This window comes from Tauraco erythrolophus, chromosome 12 (genome assembly GCF_009769465.1).
Source record: "Tauraco erythrolophus isolate bTauEry1 chromosome 12, bTauEry1.pri, whole genome shotgun sequence".
Lineage (NCBI taxonomy): Eukaryota > Metazoa > Chordata > Aves > Musophagiformes > Musophagidae > Tauraco > Tauraco erythrolophus.
In genome coordinates this window covers 14,114,974-14,135,857 of record NC_141476.1, presented here as the reverse complement: position 1 = coordinate 14,135,857, position 20,884 = coordinate 14,114,974, and the positions used below count along the sequence as shown (strand labels likewise).

The following is a 20,884-nucleotide window of genomic DNA, read 5'->3' as shown; positions in this document are numbered from 1 at the left end:
ATCAGAGGCTGCCAGCTCTTCAGACTCCCAGCACAGTTGTATATACAGGTACTCACAAATCCAGCTTGTCAAAATGACCTAGACTAAAATAAGCTGCTATTAGAAGTGTTTAAACTAACCCTATCACTTTCACTAAGCATCTGTGTGTCGAGTTACACTGGCAAATATAAAGAGGCAGTAATCTCTAGCAACAGGGAGGAAGAAAGAGTTGTGACCTCTCAGTTGTAGCTCTGTCTGATGACAATTTAACGTAACAATGGCAGCCTGCAGAGTCTAAAATCTCACAGGATTAGCTGCAGCACCAGGCTGGGAACATGTCCTGAAGTGGGCACGGCCGTGCTGCATAATAACCAAGCAGACAGGCAGTTATGATGGTGCTATATCTCACTCTGCACCTCACAACCTTAGAATCCTTGTCCTTGGTGAAATGAAAGTCCAGCAGCCGCAGGCAAAACTGATATCCATCTTCACTGGTAACAGAGGCCTAGCAGAAGTAGAGCAGCAGCCTGATTTGGTGTACAAGGTTTTTATAACAACCAAAGAATATATTCAAGGCCCCTTAGGAGAAAAACGTCTCCTTATTTACTTTCAGATTGAAAAAGCAGAGGCATAAGAGAAGAAATCAGTTCACTGCCATCCATGGTGCAACACCACGAACACTTTTGTGGATGCATAAAGGGGAGGAGACATAGAAAAAACACAGCCCACAAAATTGGATATACTGAATTATTAACTACTGCTTAAAGCTCTTAATAATGCAGATGGTATGCACCTGAAAACTACAAGGTTCATTCTTGTTTTGTGGGTTTGATTGTATTCATCCAGACACTGCTCCACAACATCACCGAACAGCTGAACACTTGGAATTTCAACATAAAGTCTTTCATTTCCCTCAAGTTCAGGAATCATGTAGTCACCAAAAAACAGACTTCTCATGTCTTCTTCCGTTACCTATGGTAAATATTCAACATATTATGAAGTCAAGTTTAATATTTAATGAACATATTCCTCACTAGAATTCTGGAAAACAAAGGAGAATTAAGACAAATACTCAAGACACAAGAACAAGCACTCTGAAATATTTTGACTCACAACACCACTCACCTCAAAATTCTCCATTTCCTGTATTAAACAATATACTTACTCTTAATTTGTTCTTGGAACACAATTGGCTCAAACAGCCATTAACAGTCTCATAATCATGACCTTCAGATTACACCAAATTTATACAGATGCATGTTAAGTGATTTCCAATATATACGAAATGGACAACTTAGGGCACAAAGTTATTTCTTCTATACATCAATGAAATGACAGGGGAAGAAAAGAAAAACAGAAAAAAGGAAGACAAAGCATATAGTATAACATGACTATACAACGTTTTAAACACTAAAAGATTCAGTACGTGCTGCTACATCTTCAAGAAAAGATGTGACAGAATTTTTTTGAAAAGTTGCTCTGCCTACCTGCTGATTAATTGGATGCTTTATTTCTATGTGCAGACATCTAGGAGCTTAATAAAATAACTATGCTTCGTAAATTAAATTTCTTAAGATACAAATACTCAGGGTTTTTTTGGTAAATCTGAAAAAATGTTGCACTATTTTTTTAATGGAATGAGAAACAAGTTTTTGTTGCACTATCAGATACACAAAATTCTTTTATGGAAAAGTAATAAGTTTATCCATATTTTAAATGAAATATTTTTTGAAAAGGATGTTTATGTACAAGAGCTAAACACTTCCAAATGTCTTTACTATTTTTTTTCCAAATAAGCCATTTTGCCAAATTCAATTTGAATTTTCAAGCACATTTGATCCGAAATTTCGCCTGTGATTGACAAACTTTCTAGTCTTAAATTTATGATGAAAGCAATTATTTTGCAAGAGGTCAAATATGATACTCACAGAGGTGTTTCCTTGCTTCAGATGTGCAAAAACTGAAACAAATGCTTCTTTGAAATGTTCTTTCACAATATCTTTCATTAAATTGAACAACCAGGCTCTATCATCGTCTTCGACTAGACGATCATAGAAGACACGAAACACCTCATGTACGAACAGCCGAATCATTACATGTTTGCTTTCAACTGATTTTCTCTTGATGAGCAAGCAGCCGTGGATAACACGTGAAAAGTCACGCAGGTTGAATGTATAATGAGATTTGGCTGGTGTGGGCAAAAGATTTTTGATAGCTTGCTTATACACCTTAAGATAATAACAACAAAGAAGAACAGTATCAACAAAACAGTAATACCGACTATATTATTATAATAAATCTTCAATGTATTCTAAAATTTTAATTCTCCAAGAAAAACATTTCACACTTAATAAATCCTAATATTGGCTAAAGATCTCCAAGTCCTATGAATATATTAGATGCACCTGCTGCAGTTCTGGAACACACATATACTACCGATCAAAATTTGCAATTGGGAAAATAATTGTAGTATGTGTAAAGAAATCTGTTGTAGGACCAGGAATACCACTCTCATGTCTTGACTTCCTTTAATTACATGATACTCTCCTTCAAGTGAAATATCGAATGATATGTAATGGTAGCTTCTCAGATTTTCTGCTGTTTGAATCCATTTGTTTGCATATTTACAAACTACTGAAAATAAACAGAGACAGTACAAATGCTGAAGGAACAGGCAGAACAAGAAAAGCATCTTTTGACTATGTTTTTGCTCTAATCTGGAATGCATCAGGTGTTGTCAGCTCATGCTGTTATGACAGAAATAGTGTCATTTCTCATTATATTGCACATAAATAGCAGGCTGAAGTGAATGCTGACAGAGGAAATTTTTGATCTGGGTCTATATACTCATAGGTGAAGACAACTATCAAACATCAACCTGCTAAAAAAAAAAATGTACAGTAAAATCAAGTTTTACAGACTTCACTATACCCACTGTACTGAGCACACATTTCAACTGTTGTCTCATGTCCAAAGCCAATTCCAAAACCCAGTTCTATCATACTTTAGTCCTAGGAGTTGGAGGGTATTTCTTACCAGGATGAAAATTTACGTTAGAACAGATTGTCTAATGTGTGAGAGTCTAATAGTATAAACAAAAACTTTGATGCAGTCTGATGAAAAATACCTGCGTGACTGTATTAAAAGACAACACTTGGAAATTGGTCTAAGACGTATCCTGACAAAACTGAATATTTTAAATACGTAGTCAAATGCCTTCAAACTATCAGCTGCTACTACCATTTTCTGTTTAAAGAAGCAAAACTTGCAAATTGCTTTTACTTGTTTGTTTGTTTGAAGAGGATTAATGAACCTACGAGAAGATTTCTAGTGGCAGTAGTCAGTCAGCCTTGTGATTCATCCATTGAATGTATTATCTAACAATAGTTCTGAAATATCAGCTCTGCAAGTCCTTGGAATAAGATGGATTCAGTCTTGAGTATGTCCTTGGGTACAAGCAGAACTAGTGGGAAAGTATGAGAAAGACTTCAGTTATGCAATAGATGACATCCCCTGTGAGTCTTCAGCCACTTGATTTTGCCTTTGAAGCTGATCAGATTTTCTGTCAGAATTTTTCATTGGTCAAATATTAGCTACCTAATGCATTTCAATGACAAACACAGCAGGCAACAGAGTTGTTCACATTGTTACTGATTTCTGCTACATAATAAGCCAGGAAAGCTGTACTTTGATATTATGTCTGTAACTTAATGTTTCTTTGCAAAATCATCATGAATTGCCATTCCTTTTGTCACGTGTATGGTACACTGCAAACGTGATACTCGCTAAAATCTGTAACATGGAACTTCACAAAACATTTAGAAATTCCATACAGCTGGGCCTAATACTTTCCATTTCACAACGTTTCTGCGACATCTTCTATAATAGTGGAGTCAGATTCTACAAAGCTGCATGTTTGCATTGGCTTCCTTAGTCTGCTGTGATGTGTCCATAATTAGCATAAAAACAGAGAGGAAGGAGGAAAGTGGAGAGGGTAATTTCTTCATTCTGAGTCTCTCTGAGAAGGAATTTTGGAAGGGTTGCAATTGATATTTTCATTTTATCTTTGCGTGTGACAGCTTCCTGCGCCTGTCAGACTCCAAAGAGACTCCAGTCTCATCTACTTGACATTATGTGGACAGGTATCATGGAGCTCACATTAGCACAATTTCAAAGGTAATTTTCCTAGAATAAGAAGGTTACCACAATAATAAAACTAAGACAATTTTGTCAAAGTAGATGAGGCTGTATATTAAAAGTAATAAGGAACAAAATATCTAAAATCTCTACTTCACAAATTAAATTCTTATAGAGACAGAAGAACTTTACTGAACAAATTAAAGGAAACTTCCATTAGGATATTCGCCTCTTACCTCTAAAGTGGCAGTGACAATTTGATTTCCAACTGTGAAGAACTCAGAAGAAAATTCACTAGACCGCAGGTAGAAAGCTACTACAGTAGAGAAGATGCGGACCATTGTTTCATCACTAAAAGAATTAATTGTGCAAATGTTGAAGTGTCGCAAAAATCGAGGAGTAACAGGATTCCTACCACCGCCTGGAGGCCCCATAGCAGCAAGTAATTGTACATCAACAAGTGTAATTTTAGATGTGTCCTTTAAATCATACCTTCAAAATAAATTGTAATGTGACATTTAGATAGTTACAGGTACGACACATTTGTTACAGCTTAATGCATCTATATTACAGAGTACTTTCTGTATGCATAACATATGTACTTAAAAATACAAAAAAATATAGTATGAAATATATTTTTTATATATATTACATTTTTAAAACAAATGAACAAAAAACCCCAAGAACAACTAGTCTTATAACTATGAGCCAGTTAATCTCAACACATCACATGCTGGCCTGAAAAAGCGATTAATTGTTTAAACTGGGTTACATAAAACTTGATATGAAATTTTGATATGAGTATTTAAAACTGTAACATGGTAAGATATATTATCTCTATTCAAGAGCAACAGATATTTGAGCAGTGTCTGGAATCACAAAAGCAACAGTATTTGAGAAGTGCCTGGAACACAGAATAATTCAGGCCAAAGGAACCTCAGGAGACCACCTGTTCCCATCTTTCCATCTAAGCAGAGCCCAAAACTTCAAAAGCAGGGAAGACCTTTAGCTTATTTTTCTTCATGCCTATTATCAGATCTGATGGCATTGTTATTTTAAAAATTTATTTTGAAAAATTGTTAAAAAATGTGATGATTAATAGAATCTTGGATAACAATAAAAACAATGCAAGTAAAAACGAAAGTATTATATAATTGCATATATATAGCAAAAAAAAAAATTGCCAATTCACTCTAAGGAGGAAGAGAAAGGAAAGGAACAAGGAACCGCACTGGAAAAACAAAAACAATGAAAAACATAAACATAAAAAATCCCAGTGTAAAAGAATGATTTTACTTATATATACAAATACTGCTCAAGTTCAGCAATAAAACCTTCTAAAAAATCCCAAACTAATCTAATGATCAATTTTCTAAACCAAAAAGTCACTTAAAGAGCAACAGTTTCTTCAACTTTAAATAATGTTTTTCTATAAACCAAAGCTATCTTAACATTTACAGAGCACTTTGAATTTCATTCTCAAAACTTTAAGTGAATAAATAATTATAACAGCAAACGCAGCAACAAAAAAGTCTCGGTTGTATTTCAAATAGTTACCAAAATCCATGGTCAAAGAACTGTCTTAAAAGTTCTATAGGAGGCTGTGCACCATACTTCTCCAAGGCAGGCATATTCACATCATCCACAAAAAAAATGCACTTTTTTCCCATTGGAGGGCCAAAGACTCCTTTGCGCCTCTTGTCCAGCCTGGCCATAATTATGTTCTACAATGCAGGCAGGAATATTCAAAACATAGATTAAATACTCATACGCGTTATCTTTTTGAAACATATATTATCTATTCTACTAACCTGGGTCTGGTTGGCACTGGTTCGAGCCGAAAAATTAATGAAGAAGGGAAAGTACCGTTCCTTCTCCAAGTTGTTCATTAACTTGTCCTTGACATACACAGATTTCCCAGTGCCTGTTGGTCCCACGAAAAGCAGTGGTCTTCACAAAGAAAGAAACAAAGCATACAGACTGCAGAAATCTAACAACCTATAAGCTAATTGCAATTAGAAGTCAAAGGTTTTACTAACTTGCCCTGCTTGTTCTACCTCTAAACTCATTACATGCCTTAAGAAGAAACTAAAATGTTTTAACATATTCCTATAACTCTCTCATAATTTTAGTTTGCTCCCACCAACAAGACAAAGGGAACAAAGAGAAAGAGAGATTTCTCATTCCCTTATTCTACTGGCTTTGGAGTATGCATGAACATACATGGCAGCGAAATTTCTCCTGATAGGTCTTTGCAGTACTTTAAACTTCATAAAACTTTCAGCCTTGAAATTTAACCTGAGCATGGTTTATATTTCATTCTCTTATATGATCTGACCATAGCTAATATAACTGATCTTGATATGACTAATTAAAGGAAAAAAAATTAAAGTGTTTCATGACCAAAGAAGAAAGAGGGCACAAAATCTTTTTGGGCTGTCATAACATCATCATTAGAATGAGTGTACTAAAACCGGATTATATTAAGGCTTCACAAAAAAAAAACCAAAACAGACATTGAGGCAACAAATTGCATTGCTTGTAGTAAATGAATATTTTTAACAGGCCAAACAAACTCTGAGGGCTTGACAAAAACAATTCAGTCAAGGGAAAGAATGAGATATTTCTACCTATGGCACATATTTTGGAAATTTGCACTGAAGTAACTTACTTTCCATGGGTGATGAATAGGTCTATCAAATAGGTATACCGGACTGTATCCATAGTTGGTACTATAATATCTTGAATCTTCACATTTTTATCACTGTGATTAATATTTTTAATAAATCCATTCCAATGAACCCAACATCCTCTGCCTTTCAGCTAGGGAGAAATACAGATGTAAAATAGAATGGTGTTACTTCTATACATACGGAAGGCTTTCTCTACTACTTCACTTTCAAAAAATTAAGATAATTAATTTTAATAAATGAATATTAAATGTTTCAGAAGTTCATACATTTAGTTTGCTTTATCTCACAAATAAAATATTAAAGTACATACCTAAGCTTAGACTTGTTTCTTTTCTTAAAAACTTTGTTCAGCCAAAACAAAAAAAAAATACAAAAAAAACAACAGAATATAAGCAAAAATTAAAAAGTGTAATTATAATTTAACATTTTTAATGGCTACTATAAATAAAATTTTAATATAAGCAAACTGCATCTGGGCTCAATATCCTGCCTTCCTTCTAGACAGTCCACATCTTTCCTCCTGTACAAAACAAGATTTCACTGGGTCAGCTTAGCTTTAGCTACAGAGTAACTACAATGCGGCAACATTATAAATAGAGCTGACCTGTACATCTTGGTATTTTCTAAAAAAATTTTTTCAGTACATTAGTATTCAAAAAAGAAAAAAAAAAAAAAAGAAAATGCATTGTGGGATTTAATCCAACACCACCACTCTACAACACCCAAAAAGTTTTGTAAAGTTAAAATATCCATCTGTGTTTTCCATCCATCCAGACGGTAAGAATCTACTTCAGCAAATGCAGAAGCAAATCAATCATACCTCATACATGTAGTCATAGACCAAGCCTTTCTCTTCAAAGGGACACTCCCATTTCCCCACACTTGTCGGTACAGGATTTGTTCCAGATTTCCCAGCCAAAGTTTCCCTCAAGAAATTATCAAAAATTCTTCTGCTGTCAGCATCACAAGTTCCACCAACGGACCAGACTGTGGCAAAAGCAAAGCAACCCTGCAAAGGCAAAAAGATGAGCAGCTCTCTAAAAAGTTGACATATTGTATGAACATTGTACAGTCCGATTAACAAACATCATTCTGAAAAATACTGTTAAGCAGATAGGTGTTACAAGTTGCCCTTGAACAGCCCTGATCTGAAGAGACTTAGAAATCTGATTAAAGAGTAAAGACAGAACAAACAAAACACCTTATTCGAGGACAGATGTTACATGTATGAGGCAAAAAGGCCACTGACTGAAGCATTATGTCACATGACAGAGCCTGAGAGGAGTTCAGTCGTGCTCTCAGGGATTTTCTAATCACAAATCAGGATCTAAGAATTTCCTAATTCAATTTCAAATAAATACTTTTGCATTCTGTTTTCTTCAGTTTTTCATGGGAACAGACATAAGGTCAGACAGAGCATCCAACTAATACAACTCTCATAAAACACTCTTCCCAAGGAAACTTCACTCAAGTCAATCAGTATTACACGAACACTTACTTCCCTTTAAGGGAAACAAGACACTCTGCTTTAACTAATTACTTGGTTAGTCAAAAAGCACATTTTTCAAAAACACTATTTATCCCAGTTAATTGGAAAAACAGTAAAATATTTAATCATATTTGTTACTTGTGTCTCATCTGGGCATCTCCAAAGTCTGGGGGAAGCAAGTAAGGAGGTGGCGAAACTGCTTCATGTCTCTTATCTCAAATTCAAGTTGGTTTGATTAGTCCAATTATTTTTTAAGACTGGCATATGCAGAAACAGATACACATTTTTCTACAGGTTAAAAAAACCAACCATAATCCATGCACGGATGTTTCTGTTGGTGGGATCTTCTTGCACAGTTTGACAAATCAGCATTTCAAAAAGCCGTGTAAGAGCTACTACAACATTGGTATCACTTGTGGGTACCAGTTCCTAAGAGACAAAAAAGGATAGGTATTATACCTTACGTGTTCAGGTAATTTATCTTGTGGAGCTAAAATACTAAAATACTTAGGTAATAAGCTAATTCTGAATAAATACTTGAAGGCAAAGTTTACATGGACTTCTATTCAAAAGATAATTTGCCCTCCTCTATCCTTGAAATGTCAAGACATTTAGCTTGTTAACCATGTTTGCAGCTACCATGTGACCACAATCACACATCTTAAAACAAAAAACACCGAAGAAGTAACTACAGCAACACATGAGCAAAAGCCTAAGCACTGCATCATAGAGAATTTGTAAGGAGCTACACATATGTTTCCCCTAACACTTACAAGAGTATTTCCCTATTGAACATGACATCTTCAAAGAAAAGAATATGTGTACGACATTCCCCTGGGAAGACCTTCCACTCAGAGCTTCAAATACTTAGCTTACTCTTGAAAAGAACAAGGTGAAAACTATGATCAACTTACAACACGAGTCTTGCCTAACATTCTCACTTTAGCTTTCCAAATTGGACCCAAGAGTTGCCCTTCTCAAAACAAGAGGAGACTGCTGCATGTTCATTCCAATTGCCCTTGTCATGAGAGACTAGTTCCTCCCTACGAAGGGTACAGAATTGAAATGGCCACCTAACTACTGCAGGAAAAAACAGCAAAAAATACCTTGCACTGTTTCTGACGGAGTCTTAATGCTGGTGGTATTAACCAATCAAAAAGTCCCCGCAGAAGATCTTGATGTCCCTTTAACTTAAGAGGTTCAGGCAGTTTACTCAACCAAGAAGTAACAAGTGGCCTCCAGCCCAGTTGAGAAGGTTCCAAATAAATCATGCCACAACGACTGACTGTAGCAGGCTAACGGAAAAGTTGTAAAATAATTTTATTATACATTTAATATACCGAACTGTGGTTTATATTTTCATTAAATGCAAAACTTACTGATGCCTGGGAAAGATCCATTGTTTCAAAAATAAGACTCATCTGAAGGGACATTTGGATGATTTCCCCACTCATCAAACAAAGCTTTAATAATTAAAAAAAAAAAATCACAAGCAAGATTAGGGATAAAAAAACAATTTAGTTGTCAATTATGCTTCCTGTCACAGGAGAGTTCTATATGAAAATCAGCAAAACCAAGTATAACCAAAGGCAAGGTCAACCACATAAAATGTTTAATCACTTGGAGCAATAATTACTTTTTTAAGCTTTAGCTAAGTTCTTCACTTAAACCATAGTACTCCACATTATCCTACCAGTAGGTTCATTACAGGTAACTATCAATCTTGTTTATGACAGGATAAAGAAAAGACAGCAAGCAGAAAGGATATCTGCTGCTATTGTTGCTAATACTGAAGCATTCCAGCTGGAGACCCAACATTCCTACTTATTAAAATAAAAGTCCAGTTGAAATATTTTGATACACTATGATCCAGAACTTAAAATGTCATCTCTAATTTTTTGTATTCACTTTGAGAATCACAGAATGGTTTGGGTTGGAAGGGACCTTAAAGATCATCTAGTTCCAACCCCCCTGCCATGGGCAGGGACACCTTCCACTACACCAGCTTGCTCAAAGCCATGTAGAAGAGTATTTTCAAAATGCCACATTATTTTATTCAGGCATTTATTTCCACTGACTGATACCTTTTTGTTGTCATCCAGAACTGTGTTCATGCTTTCTATCCACAGAGTATCAATTGGGCCATCAAAGATAACCCACTTGCGTTCAGGAGTCTCAGATGATGCAAATTCTCTGAAAGTATTAGCAATTATACCATCTGTCCACTGGAGGGGCAGAAGCAGGAATGAAAAGTAAGACATAATACACATAGGTGAATTTAAACTCCAAGTAATAGAAATACCTTCCATTTCCATTTCATTATTCCTCTCTTTTAATTATTCTTCTCTTGTTCTGCAGAGAGCAGAACATAACTTTGCCATTTCACTGAGGGTCATGCAACATCAGCAAATTCTAAAATAGTGATTTTTTTCACCTTAAAAATATTTTAACAAACAGAAGACCAGCAATTGAATCTGCAGAAACATAGAAATGCTTCTGCTCTGTCGTGCATCTGCTTCTCCCCAGAGTCACCCTAAGTCTCACTATTTCACATTCACTTCTTCATACTGTTTCTTCTACACAGCTAAGTTTCACACCTGGGGACTCATGAGTTCATAAGTTTTCTAGTTTTTGCACCACTTTGAGTATACTGTTTAGGAATAGAGAAACCAATACAGTTAAGTTTTGCATAATTTCCTAGCATGGATGCAACTATATTAGGACAAGTACCCTCAGAACAGTAATGCTTTTTTTTGCTATTTAAACCTATGTAACTGCATACATACTCGGTATTGCATTTTTTTAATACAGCAATTTAAAACAAACCATGAAAATATTGGTTAAGATAAAACAATTGTGTTATATTGGTTAAGATAAAACAATTGTGCTCTCATCTGTGTTTAAAATCATAAAACTATGAATTCAATGGTTTACTATCCAGGTTAATGGAGGTATGACATATACAGGAAAACGGGGAAAAAAAAGCAAGCACTAGAAATACTACAAAGCAGAAAATACAGACAGGATTAATAGCTCCTAGCCTTGAACCCATACTGGTATGTTTGCCTTTTTTTTTTTTCCTAAAACCGAATCAGTAATTTAATTTATAATTTAAATTATAGCACAGCCTTATGAACACTGTCCAGAGTCCAGGGAACAGATGAAGAAATGCTGTCTGGAATTGAGACCACAAAAGCAGAAGCAGGAGCCTTGTAAATTGCCTTTCCTGCCCCTGGAAGCAACTGCGGAATGACACCATGAGTTAATCTGTTGTTAGAACACACTTACGCAAGTGCTTTCATACAAACTCCATGAAAGCCACAGCAAGTGAGAAGAAGAAACAGATAAAGGTGGGCATTTACTATTCACTATTTTTAAAGCATACATTACCTCATGGGATACTGTATCAAACTGCCCAAAAAGCTGACCCATAGTGATTGATTTTGGATTCACAGTTCTAAAAATTACTTTTTCTTCTTCACCATAACCACGCTCCTTCATAAGAGACAGTGTATCTGCCAACACATGTAGAACTTTGGTCTTCCCAGAAAAAGATGCCCCCACCAGCATAAAGCTGTCAGATGGAAAACAAAATGCTATTAATAAATGTCTTGCAATTTAGACTTTTACAGACCACATGAAGGCCAAAAGCATCATTCATATGCTTAAAGTAATTTTCACCTAATTTTCAAAAGTCAGAGCAAGTAAATCTTGTCTGAATATAGGAAACACCATTTAGGCAAAAGCAGTTTACTTGCACATACAAATCTGATTGCACAGCCACTGTACACAAGTTGTCCTCTAAAACATAGAATTGACACCACACTAGTTCATTTATTTGCTGAATCAAAGATTACTTTCTAGTTTCTTTTCAGTCTAGACAGAGTTTATAACAAAGTTCTGGAAGAACACAAACAGTAGGAACATGTACTACATACATGCACACAAAAAATAAAACTATCTTCACTCATATTTAAAAATAACTTTTTTAGTCACCCAGAAGAGGATATAACAATGTCACACTGAAAAGATTAATGAGCTGAATATTAACAACCATATGGCTAATACCATGTTGTATATATTTTCTCCACACAGTTGCTATTCAGTACAGACATACAGTAGTAAAAGCCAGGAATAAAATGGCAGAGAGTATTGGTGACCAGCTGTTCCAATACAAATAGAAACATTTTGCCACCCTTGAGACCTTTTATATTTGATATAAGTAACCACTATGGTATAAGCCAAAATGACAACAAATACTGCTTGTGAAAGAGTAACGAAATCTTACCCATGTCGAACAATCATCATTTCATATGTCTGTATCATTTTCTCTATAAAAGCTTTAACAGGTTGGACATTATGTCGAATGCAACATTCACTGGCACATTCCAGAAAATCCTAAATTCAGAACAGATCATAATCATATGACTGATACAATTTAAATCACTGTCTTGGACTACAGTAGAACAGTTTATGCTGATCAAATTAATTAATAACTAAAATAGTATTAATCAGAACACAGTAGACATCCCTGGAAAAAAATTACTTCTGTACTTCATATGCTAGAAAAGGAGTTAATTACAATTTGTATATTAAGGAGAAGGAGTATCACCATCAGGAAACCAACAGTGTGCTTTGGAACAATACACTTCTAACTGTAGTATTTAATAGAAATTTTCAACAAGTTAATCCATGTTGCCTTTTCCAACACGCCAATCATATTATCAACCATCCTCCTACAAAGGAGCTATGCTTTAATTGTTGCTATAAACAAAAGAAAATACAAACACAAAGCTTAATCTCACTTAATTATGTCAAAAAATTAGGAAAGAAATCAGCAAAAGACCCTAAAATTCAGTAAATCTGCAGATCAATTTCCAATCTGTAGGATGCCTTACACAACCCTTCTAGACGTAAGGGAACTCAGAACAGATACAAGAACTTTCCTGGTACGAGCTTTCATTGCAAACATTCAGTAATTTTTCTTTTCTTGCAATAACTTCCAGATTACTGTATTAAATACACTTGGCTAAAAACAAAACAGCCCACAAGGATTACAATCCAGGAAAGTTACAAGCGTACTTACATTGTAGTCTGCATCAGGAAGCTTGATTCCAGGAAATAAATCACTGGTTATACCCATGAACAGGGGTATATCATGTGCCAAAAACTTGGGCTCGTTCACATCCTTAATTGATCTAAGAAGCTAGAGGAAACAAATATACATGTTACTGTTCTTACTAAAAAGAATAAACTATTCATCATTTATAATAATCTAATGTAATAAAGATTAATTAATTAAAAGGTGCCTTTGATAAGCAGTTAAGCACAACTGTGCGATCATCAGCATAGCACTGGAGAGCACAGAACGTATTTTATTATCTTTCTTTCCAAATAGAGAAACTAAGAAACTTGGATCAGCAATATCACAAGATGTGTGGAACTGCCTTAGAACTGCATGCATTTGTAAAATTCCTTACGAATTATTCCTTCAGGAACTCACCAATATGTCTTCATCTTCCATGGGAAATTTCAATTTTAGATTCCCAGCAGCCACCAACACAGCTTTAACTGCTCGCATACCATAGTCATAGTGATACTGAGAGGAAAGCTGCTCTGAACAAAGTCTATAGGTCATCACTATTTTCACTGACAGTGACTTAGCATTCAAAAATCCATATGAATAGAGTGATATTTCTGCTATCAGAGCATAATTAGGAACCATCATGGCTACCGTTCGGAAAAGAACCTGAAATATATATCCAAAGGAATATCCTTAAATAATTAATTGAGGAATGGAAAGCAAAACAGAACTTTTGCAGATGATGGATGAGTATTCATTCCATCACAGCACTTCTGACTGAAAATAGTAACAGTGCTTTAAATGATTAATGCTTAATATGTGGATCATTTAAAAGCTGTGGATCATTTACAAGTTAACACTGGAAAGCAGTGGCCTGCAGAACACTTGGGAGCCAATGAAATAGAAGAATTATCAACGTTTGCATCTTACGACTCCCTAGGAAGCTAACGCAAGTTAAAGCTGCCGTCAAGATTCATCTCTATGTACCACCCACTGCAGAAAAGATGCCGTCTCTCCCAGCTCTTTCTCTCGTCACTGTCTCAAGAACGCAGTTTGCCCTCACACTGATATACCCAGCACGGGAGTCAGCAAAGGAAGGGGTTGTACATGGCGGGTGAGAGAATGCACTTCCTTTCTTTTAGGTAATCTGCAGCTGGTATACTCTTCATGCTGCATTAACTCTGCTTTAAGTTGGCATTCCCAGTCTAGTTCCCACTGAGGGAACCTGCTCTGGCCCAGTAGCTCTGTGCCATGTTAAGCCTTAAGGAACAGATGCTGTTCCAAAAGGCTTCAGATTACTTTGCTAAAGCCAAGTTTCCTCAATGAAACAGCTAATCTAGTCAAAACAACCATCTCAACGATTTTATCTCATGAGATAAACTAAGCAAATTCATTACATGTATTAAGTGTAGTTCATTAAGAATTCTTTTAATTAAGACTACAATACACACAATGTAAAAATACTTTCTCAAAGCATTTTTTCCAACATACTCCTCCATCTTAAAGTTAGCATCCAAATCTTATAATCTATCCACAGCCTGACACTTGCCAGTTTATTTGCTACAGCATTGCAGCCTTTGGCATGGAAAAATGATTATGAAAAATAATAATAGACACAAGAAAATGAAAAATATTTCAAATTCCTCCAAAAATAACAAAGTACTTGGTGGGGTGGGGGGAAGGCTTAGTATGCGTAAATCATGTAACAAGTATATGTTTATATTCCAGCAATACACGTGTCCTCCAATTTTTTTAAAAAATTCCTTCTTAAGCAGAAGCATGCATTTCATTGTTATACCTTCAGATTATCTGGAAGTTCAGAACGTCCTGCATAACCTGGATTCATAGTAATAGCTACAAAACAGTTGGGGTTAAGCTTCAGTTCAGTTCCTTCAAAAATAAAAGTTTCTAGCTTTATCTGTATGGCTTTCTGGATGCAAAGGATCTGCTGTGCCACAACAGACAGTACTTCCAGCTCAATGCGATTGAATTCATCAAAACATGCCCATGCACCTGATGAAGCCAAACCCTTGAAAAACTGTAAACGAAGAAAGAGAGCAATGACATCACTAACAGAATCTTAGAAGATTCAAAAGAAACTAAGAGTATCCTGTTGGAAGTTTAATTATATGAAAGATACAATTATGATAATAATATCTAAGCCTGTTCAGAGCAAAGATCAGTTTAATAGGTCAGAAAAGGAAGGGAAAATAATAATAATGATAAAAGAATATACAACACAAGTGATGCACAATGCAATTGCTTGCCACCTGCTGACTAATGCCCAGCCAGTCCTCGAGCAGCAGCCGCTGCCCCTCAGCCAGCTGCCCCCCAGTGTTATTGTTCAGCATGATGTCATATGGTACGGAATACCCCTTTGGCCAGTGCGGGTCAGCTGTCCTGGCCATGTCCTCTCCCAACTTCTTGTGCACCCCAGCCTCCTCGCTGGCAGGGCAGTATGAGAAGCTGAAAAGTCCCTTGGTGTAAGCACTGCTCAGCAACACCTAAAACATCAGTGTGTCATCAACATTATTCTCATCCTAGATTCAAAACATAGCAATATACCAGCCACTAGGAAGAAAATTAACTCTATCCCAGCCAAAACCAGGACAATTTTGATTGTTTCTTTACATGTTTTAATTAGCAACTTCATACAATTTCGTAAAGCATAGAATATTGAACACATGTGGAGACCAGTATATAGTGTCCAAGGGTAGCAGACCACAGGTGTCACGTTTATTTAAGTGTCTCTGCAAAGTATGGACCCTACAATTTTCATCCTAAAAAATAAAATACAAAGCCTAATATTTATTTTCTATTTACCTTTCCCATTGCTAGGTAATCAAGACCATCAGAGCAGTTGAAGACAACACACTGAACAGCAAGAGCTTTAGCCAAATCTTTGGTGGTCTCTGTTTTACCTGTTCCTGCTGGACCCTCTGGGGCACCACCAAGGTTTAAATAAAAAGCTCCAATCTAAGAAACAGAAATAGTTCATGGAAATTATTAGTACTTCATTCATACGAAATTATCCTGAATGAAAATGTTAAATTAAATTGCACTAGATAGACTGTACAAAACTAACATAAAAAGTATAGTTATACTAATTAAACAATAATCTGAAATTTAGTTACAGCTTGGAAATACATACACGAGAATTGAATTTCGACCCTAACAGAGATTTTAGTTTTATTATCATGTCCATGATTAGTTACTCAAACTTTACTGGACCCAATCCTTCAGTTCTTACTTAGATACATCTTTCAAGTTAAATATGATGAAATTACTTGATTGCTACTCTTTTATCTTTTTTTCCTTCAATATACTTTTTTCTTCTTTTCTTTTTCTTTCCCACACTGTCTCCCTTCATTGCATGTGTATTCCATTGACCATTCCATATTGTCTCCTATATGCCATTGAAGCAGGAGGAAAATGTGACAGAAAAAAATAAAAGTTGCAGACTCTAAACAAAACCTCAGATGTACTTGGCTTCCAGTATACAGTTACAGGGCCATGTCTATATTGACAAGCACTGGGAATGCTGTATTAAGACCATAGCAGGCAAAGGACAAGACTTGCATTTGTCAGAGTGCCAGCCTTCCAGCTGCTTTGGTCCAAGATTCAAGGTCTGTGGGCCTAAAAAAGAAACAGACTACCAGCTGCAGTGCTCTTTGGTTGATGAGAAGCTTGACACGAGCCAGCAATGTGCACTGGCAGCCCAGAAAGCCAACCCTATCCTGGGCTGCATCAAAAGAAGTGTTGCCAGCAGGTTGAGGGAAGAGATTCTCCCCTTCTACTCTACTCTCGTGAGACCCCACTCGGAATACTGTGTTCAGCTCTGGGGACCCCAACATGAGAAGGACATGAACCTACTGAAGAGAGTCCAGAGCAGGGTCACAAAGATGATCTGAGGGCTGGAGCAATTCTCCTATGACGACAGGCTAAGAGAGTTGGGGTTGTTAAGCCTGGAGAAGAGAAGGCTCCCGGGAGACCTTCTAGCAGCCTTCCTGCACCTAAAGGGGCTACAATAAAGCTGGAGAGGGGCTTTTTACAAGGGCGTGTAGTGATAGGACAAGGGCTAATGGCTTTAAACTGAAAGACGGGAGATTTTGATTAGACAGCACTTTGAGGGTGGTGAGGCTCTAGGCAACCTGTTCCAGTGAAGTTGTGGATACCACATCCCTGGAAGTGTTCAAGGCCAGGTTGGATGAGGCTTTGAGCAACCTGATCTAGTGGAAGGTGCCCTGCCCATGGCAGGGGGGTTGGAACTAGGTGATCTTTAAGGTCCCTTCCAACTCAAATCATTCTACGATTCTATGATTCTCTCACACCAATATACCTTGATGTTTTGACAAACAGGTACCACGCATCAGCTACAACCATACTGTAAAAACCGAAGGCACGAAGAGGGAAAAAAAACATCTCCAAATGCATCAGCCAGGTCTTTTCAGACCATTTCTTTCTTGAACCCTATGGAGTTTGTGATTAGGTGTCCATGGCATGAAAATTACCATCTTACAACAGGAGGAGGATATGTGCCTAGTAAAACTTGAAAACATACTCCAGCCAAATAAACGTCAGTAAACAATAGCCAGAAAAGCCATATCTGAGGTAACTTCCGTAACTTTCAGTTGTGAGGTTAGTTGAGGACAGACCAGTACAATAACACCTCTAAAAAGAGCAAGGATACTAAAAGGTTGCCAAACTGTTGTACTAGTCTTAGGAACAATATGATCACAAGTGGATCCTTCTCTACTTTATTTAGCAACCACTGATCATCAGAAAAGGATTTTTTGTTCTCATAATCTAGGCAGCAATAAAAATATTGGGTGCTTTTTCTGTTTGTATTAAAAAAAAAAAACAAGACATCGACAAGAGAACAATCCACTAATATTTCAGTCAGGTTGATGGGCTGTCCAGCTTTGTTGCTATAAGTCAGTTCCATGTTCAATATTCTATAGAAATTACCACCTTTGAAAACAGCATTTTAACAGAAATACCCGAGTCTGACAGCAACTGCAAGCCCTAAAAGTATGGCTGTAATAAACAGTGTAAGAAACACAATACTACAGTAAATAAAGTATTTAATAGCACTGGTGGAAGATCATACCAAGGTGCGGTAACACCTGTCTGTAAGAGGAGTAATGACAAGGCGTGGTGAGTTTCCAAGGTATTCATAGGCATATTTTACATTGCAATTAATGATGCAGACACGAACGTTCTCAAATTCCCAATAATATCGTAGTTGTGCAAGCCACTGAAAGTCTGTTTCACTCTGCACACCTGATAAACACCAAATTGGAAGCAAAGATAAATGATGTTTTAGATAAGTGGATTTTCTATTAGGTTAAAACAGCTTTGACATTATTAATGTTGATGCTCATATCCAAATACTGACATACATATCTTAATACTGTTGCGCTTTAGGCAGCAAAATCAGATTGGTTAACTATTTTTACTTAACTATGTATTAAGACATACGTGAAGAAAAACATTTTAAGAGATAGTTACCACTTTTGATCATTTCCATGAGGACATCTCTAGCATGAACATCAATCGTAACCAACGCACCCAGCGTAGTCCTTGTTTGCTTTGACAGTTTTCCTCTTACCAGCTCTACAATATCATTAAGTTGAAGCTGAAGTGTATCATAATAATCCTTTAAACCCTAGGAGAAAAAAGGTAATTATGAAACTGATTATACGACAGCTTCAAGTGTTCCAGACTTCTTCATGTTGACTAAATATCTTAATGGAGTTTGCATATTAAGCCATTCTTTGATACTGTCATGTTTTTGCATCAATGTCTCTCTCATTCACAGTTATGCATTTATGTTGCAAAGATACATTTTAGTCTATGCTTGCTCTATACAAGAATATTCAAGTACCTGAATCAAAGGTATAAATCACTGTACAGTAAGTTAATGTATATCAAACTCATATGCTGATTGTTTTTCAGATTTTATTTTTTTTGGTTGTAGAAAAATATTTGATTAAGCAAAATACATTAGCTGAAATGAAAAATTAATAAATATTAAGACAAAATATTATGCATTACGTAATACCTCTGGTCCACTGCAAAGAACTTCATGTACCTCACTTGTCCAGAACATTTGAGAGACACACAGTACTACTTGTCCAGGCCACTCCAGAACCCATCTTATTCTCTCAGTCTCTAGATATGCCTGAAAGAGTTAAAGACAGTATACAAATACAGTGTCAGTGCACACATACCATAATTTAATTCAGAAGCAGATAACGTGATCCTATTATCTTCTTATTTTCCAAGTCCGAATGAACTTTTAAATGGTCTTTTCCCCTTACATTTGCAATTTGTTATCAAATAATTTTGAGAATTCTTGCAATCATCTTTCCACATTATGTAAATATTCACGAGTTGCTAACTTCATATAAGGAAACATTTTCTGGCTAATGATTTTCTTTCAGGAGGGAGCAAACATACTACAAGTGTTGTATTTCTAACTTGTAATTAAATAAAAAAATATGAATGATTTATTTACATCAGGTGACATATCCTATAAACACAGTATTGCTGCCAAGCTTTTAAAAAAAATGTACATCCAGTGTTACAGAAAAATAATTGATTCTTATTCAAACTAAACTCTCACTTATCTCACCAGTCTATAAACACAAGTCATGTTAACTTGGTCCTGGCCCCATAACTTCATCAACTCTTGTGTTCAGGAAGAATTTTAGGAAGCCAAGAGACAGCCTTAAAATAGAGAAACGTCTATTTGTGCCACAGTTATTAAAACATTACAAACTCCATACCATTCTTGATTTAGCAATAACATCACGTATACTCTTCAGCATAGTGTCTTCTACTTGAATTAACCACTTCTCCACTGCACCTCGAGCTTCAGAAGTAGAAATGGTTGAAATCAGTTCTACACACTCGCCTTCAGAACTATACATTGCCTTAATATCCAAATTGGGAAGGAAATGCAACTTAGCAATGCCTTCAAAACACTTCTTCAAGTGAGGCTGAACTCTGAGAGGATCCTTAGTCTCTGACAGGATCTCCAACATTTCATCATTAGACAAGAAAAAGAAGCTGAAAAAAAAATTTAGAAAAAAGAAGAAAAGAAAAATCCAACTGTATTATCAAGCTACTTTAAAGGCTGTCCTTATTCACAACAAAATAAACATCCAGAATCTTTGTTTTTCAAATAGCCAAAACTCATCATACCGGGGAAAGAAGAGACGTTTTTTCTCAAGATAAGCATTAAGCCCTTTCATGATTTTGTCAAGAAGCACATTACAGTTCTGAAGCTTCTCCAATAACCCTATCAAGGAAGTAGCAACAAGAACCTGGAACAACAAACACATGCAAACTGTAAGTTATAAATAAGATACTTTAAACAAAGTTATTCAAATAATGTACAACACGGCTTTCTTCCTAGAAAGCCTAGGCATGCAGTAGTTCATCACACATCTTGTGAAAACAAAGCTTTAACAAAAAAAAAAAAAACAAACCTGAGAG

At 36.0% G+C, this 20,884-nt stretch overlaps 1 protein-coding gene across 1 annotated transcript in view; it reads right to left on the bottom strand.

The window, feature by feature from the left end:
- The window catches only part of DNAH12 (dynein axonemal heavy chain 12), a 69,443-nt gene that overhangs the window by 29,591 nt on the left and 18,968 nt on the right, over nt 1-20,884 (bottom strand). Inside the window, exons 20-41 of the mRNA XM_086619344.1 lie at nt 20,591-20,712; nt 20,173-20,455; nt 19,446-19,565; nt 18,893-19,049; nt 18,492-18,664; nt 16,205-16,357; nt 15,180-15,419; nt 13,802-14,047; nt 13,385-13,504; nt 12,587-12,696; nt 11,689-11,872; nt 10,383-10,523; nt 9,678-9,761; nt 9,405-9,593; nt 8,608-8,727; nt 7,630-7,818; nt 6,788-6,939; nt 5,928-6,066; nt 5,674-5,840; nt 4,353-4,608; nt 1,908-2,207; nt 773-951 (exon numbers count right to left, since the gene is read on the bottom strand). Coding sequence (XP_086475470.1) covers nt 773-951; nt 1,908-2,207; nt 4,353-4,608; nt 5,674-5,840; nt 5,928-6,066; nt 6,788-6,939; nt 7,630-7,818; nt 8,608-8,727; nt 9,405-9,593; nt 9,678-9,761; nt 10,383-10,523; nt 11,689-11,872; nt 12,587-12,696; nt 13,385-13,504; nt 13,802-14,047; nt 15,180-15,419; nt 16,205-16,357; nt 18,492-18,664; nt 18,893-19,049; nt 19,446-19,565; nt 20,173-20,455; nt 20,591-20,712 — 3,824 coding nt within the window. The remainder of the gene's footprint in view (nt 1-772; nt 952-1,907; nt 2,208-4,352; nt 4,609-5,673; nt 5,841-5,927; nt 6,067-6,787; nt 6,940-7,629; nt 7,819-8,607; nt 8,728-9,404; nt 9,594-9,677; nt 9,762-10,382; nt 10,524-11,688; nt 11,873-12,586; nt 12,697-13,384; nt 13,505-13,801; nt 14,048-15,179; nt 15,420-16,204; nt 16,358-18,491; nt 18,665-18,892; nt 19,050-19,445; nt 19,566-20,172; nt 20,456-20,590; nt 20,713-20,884) is intronic.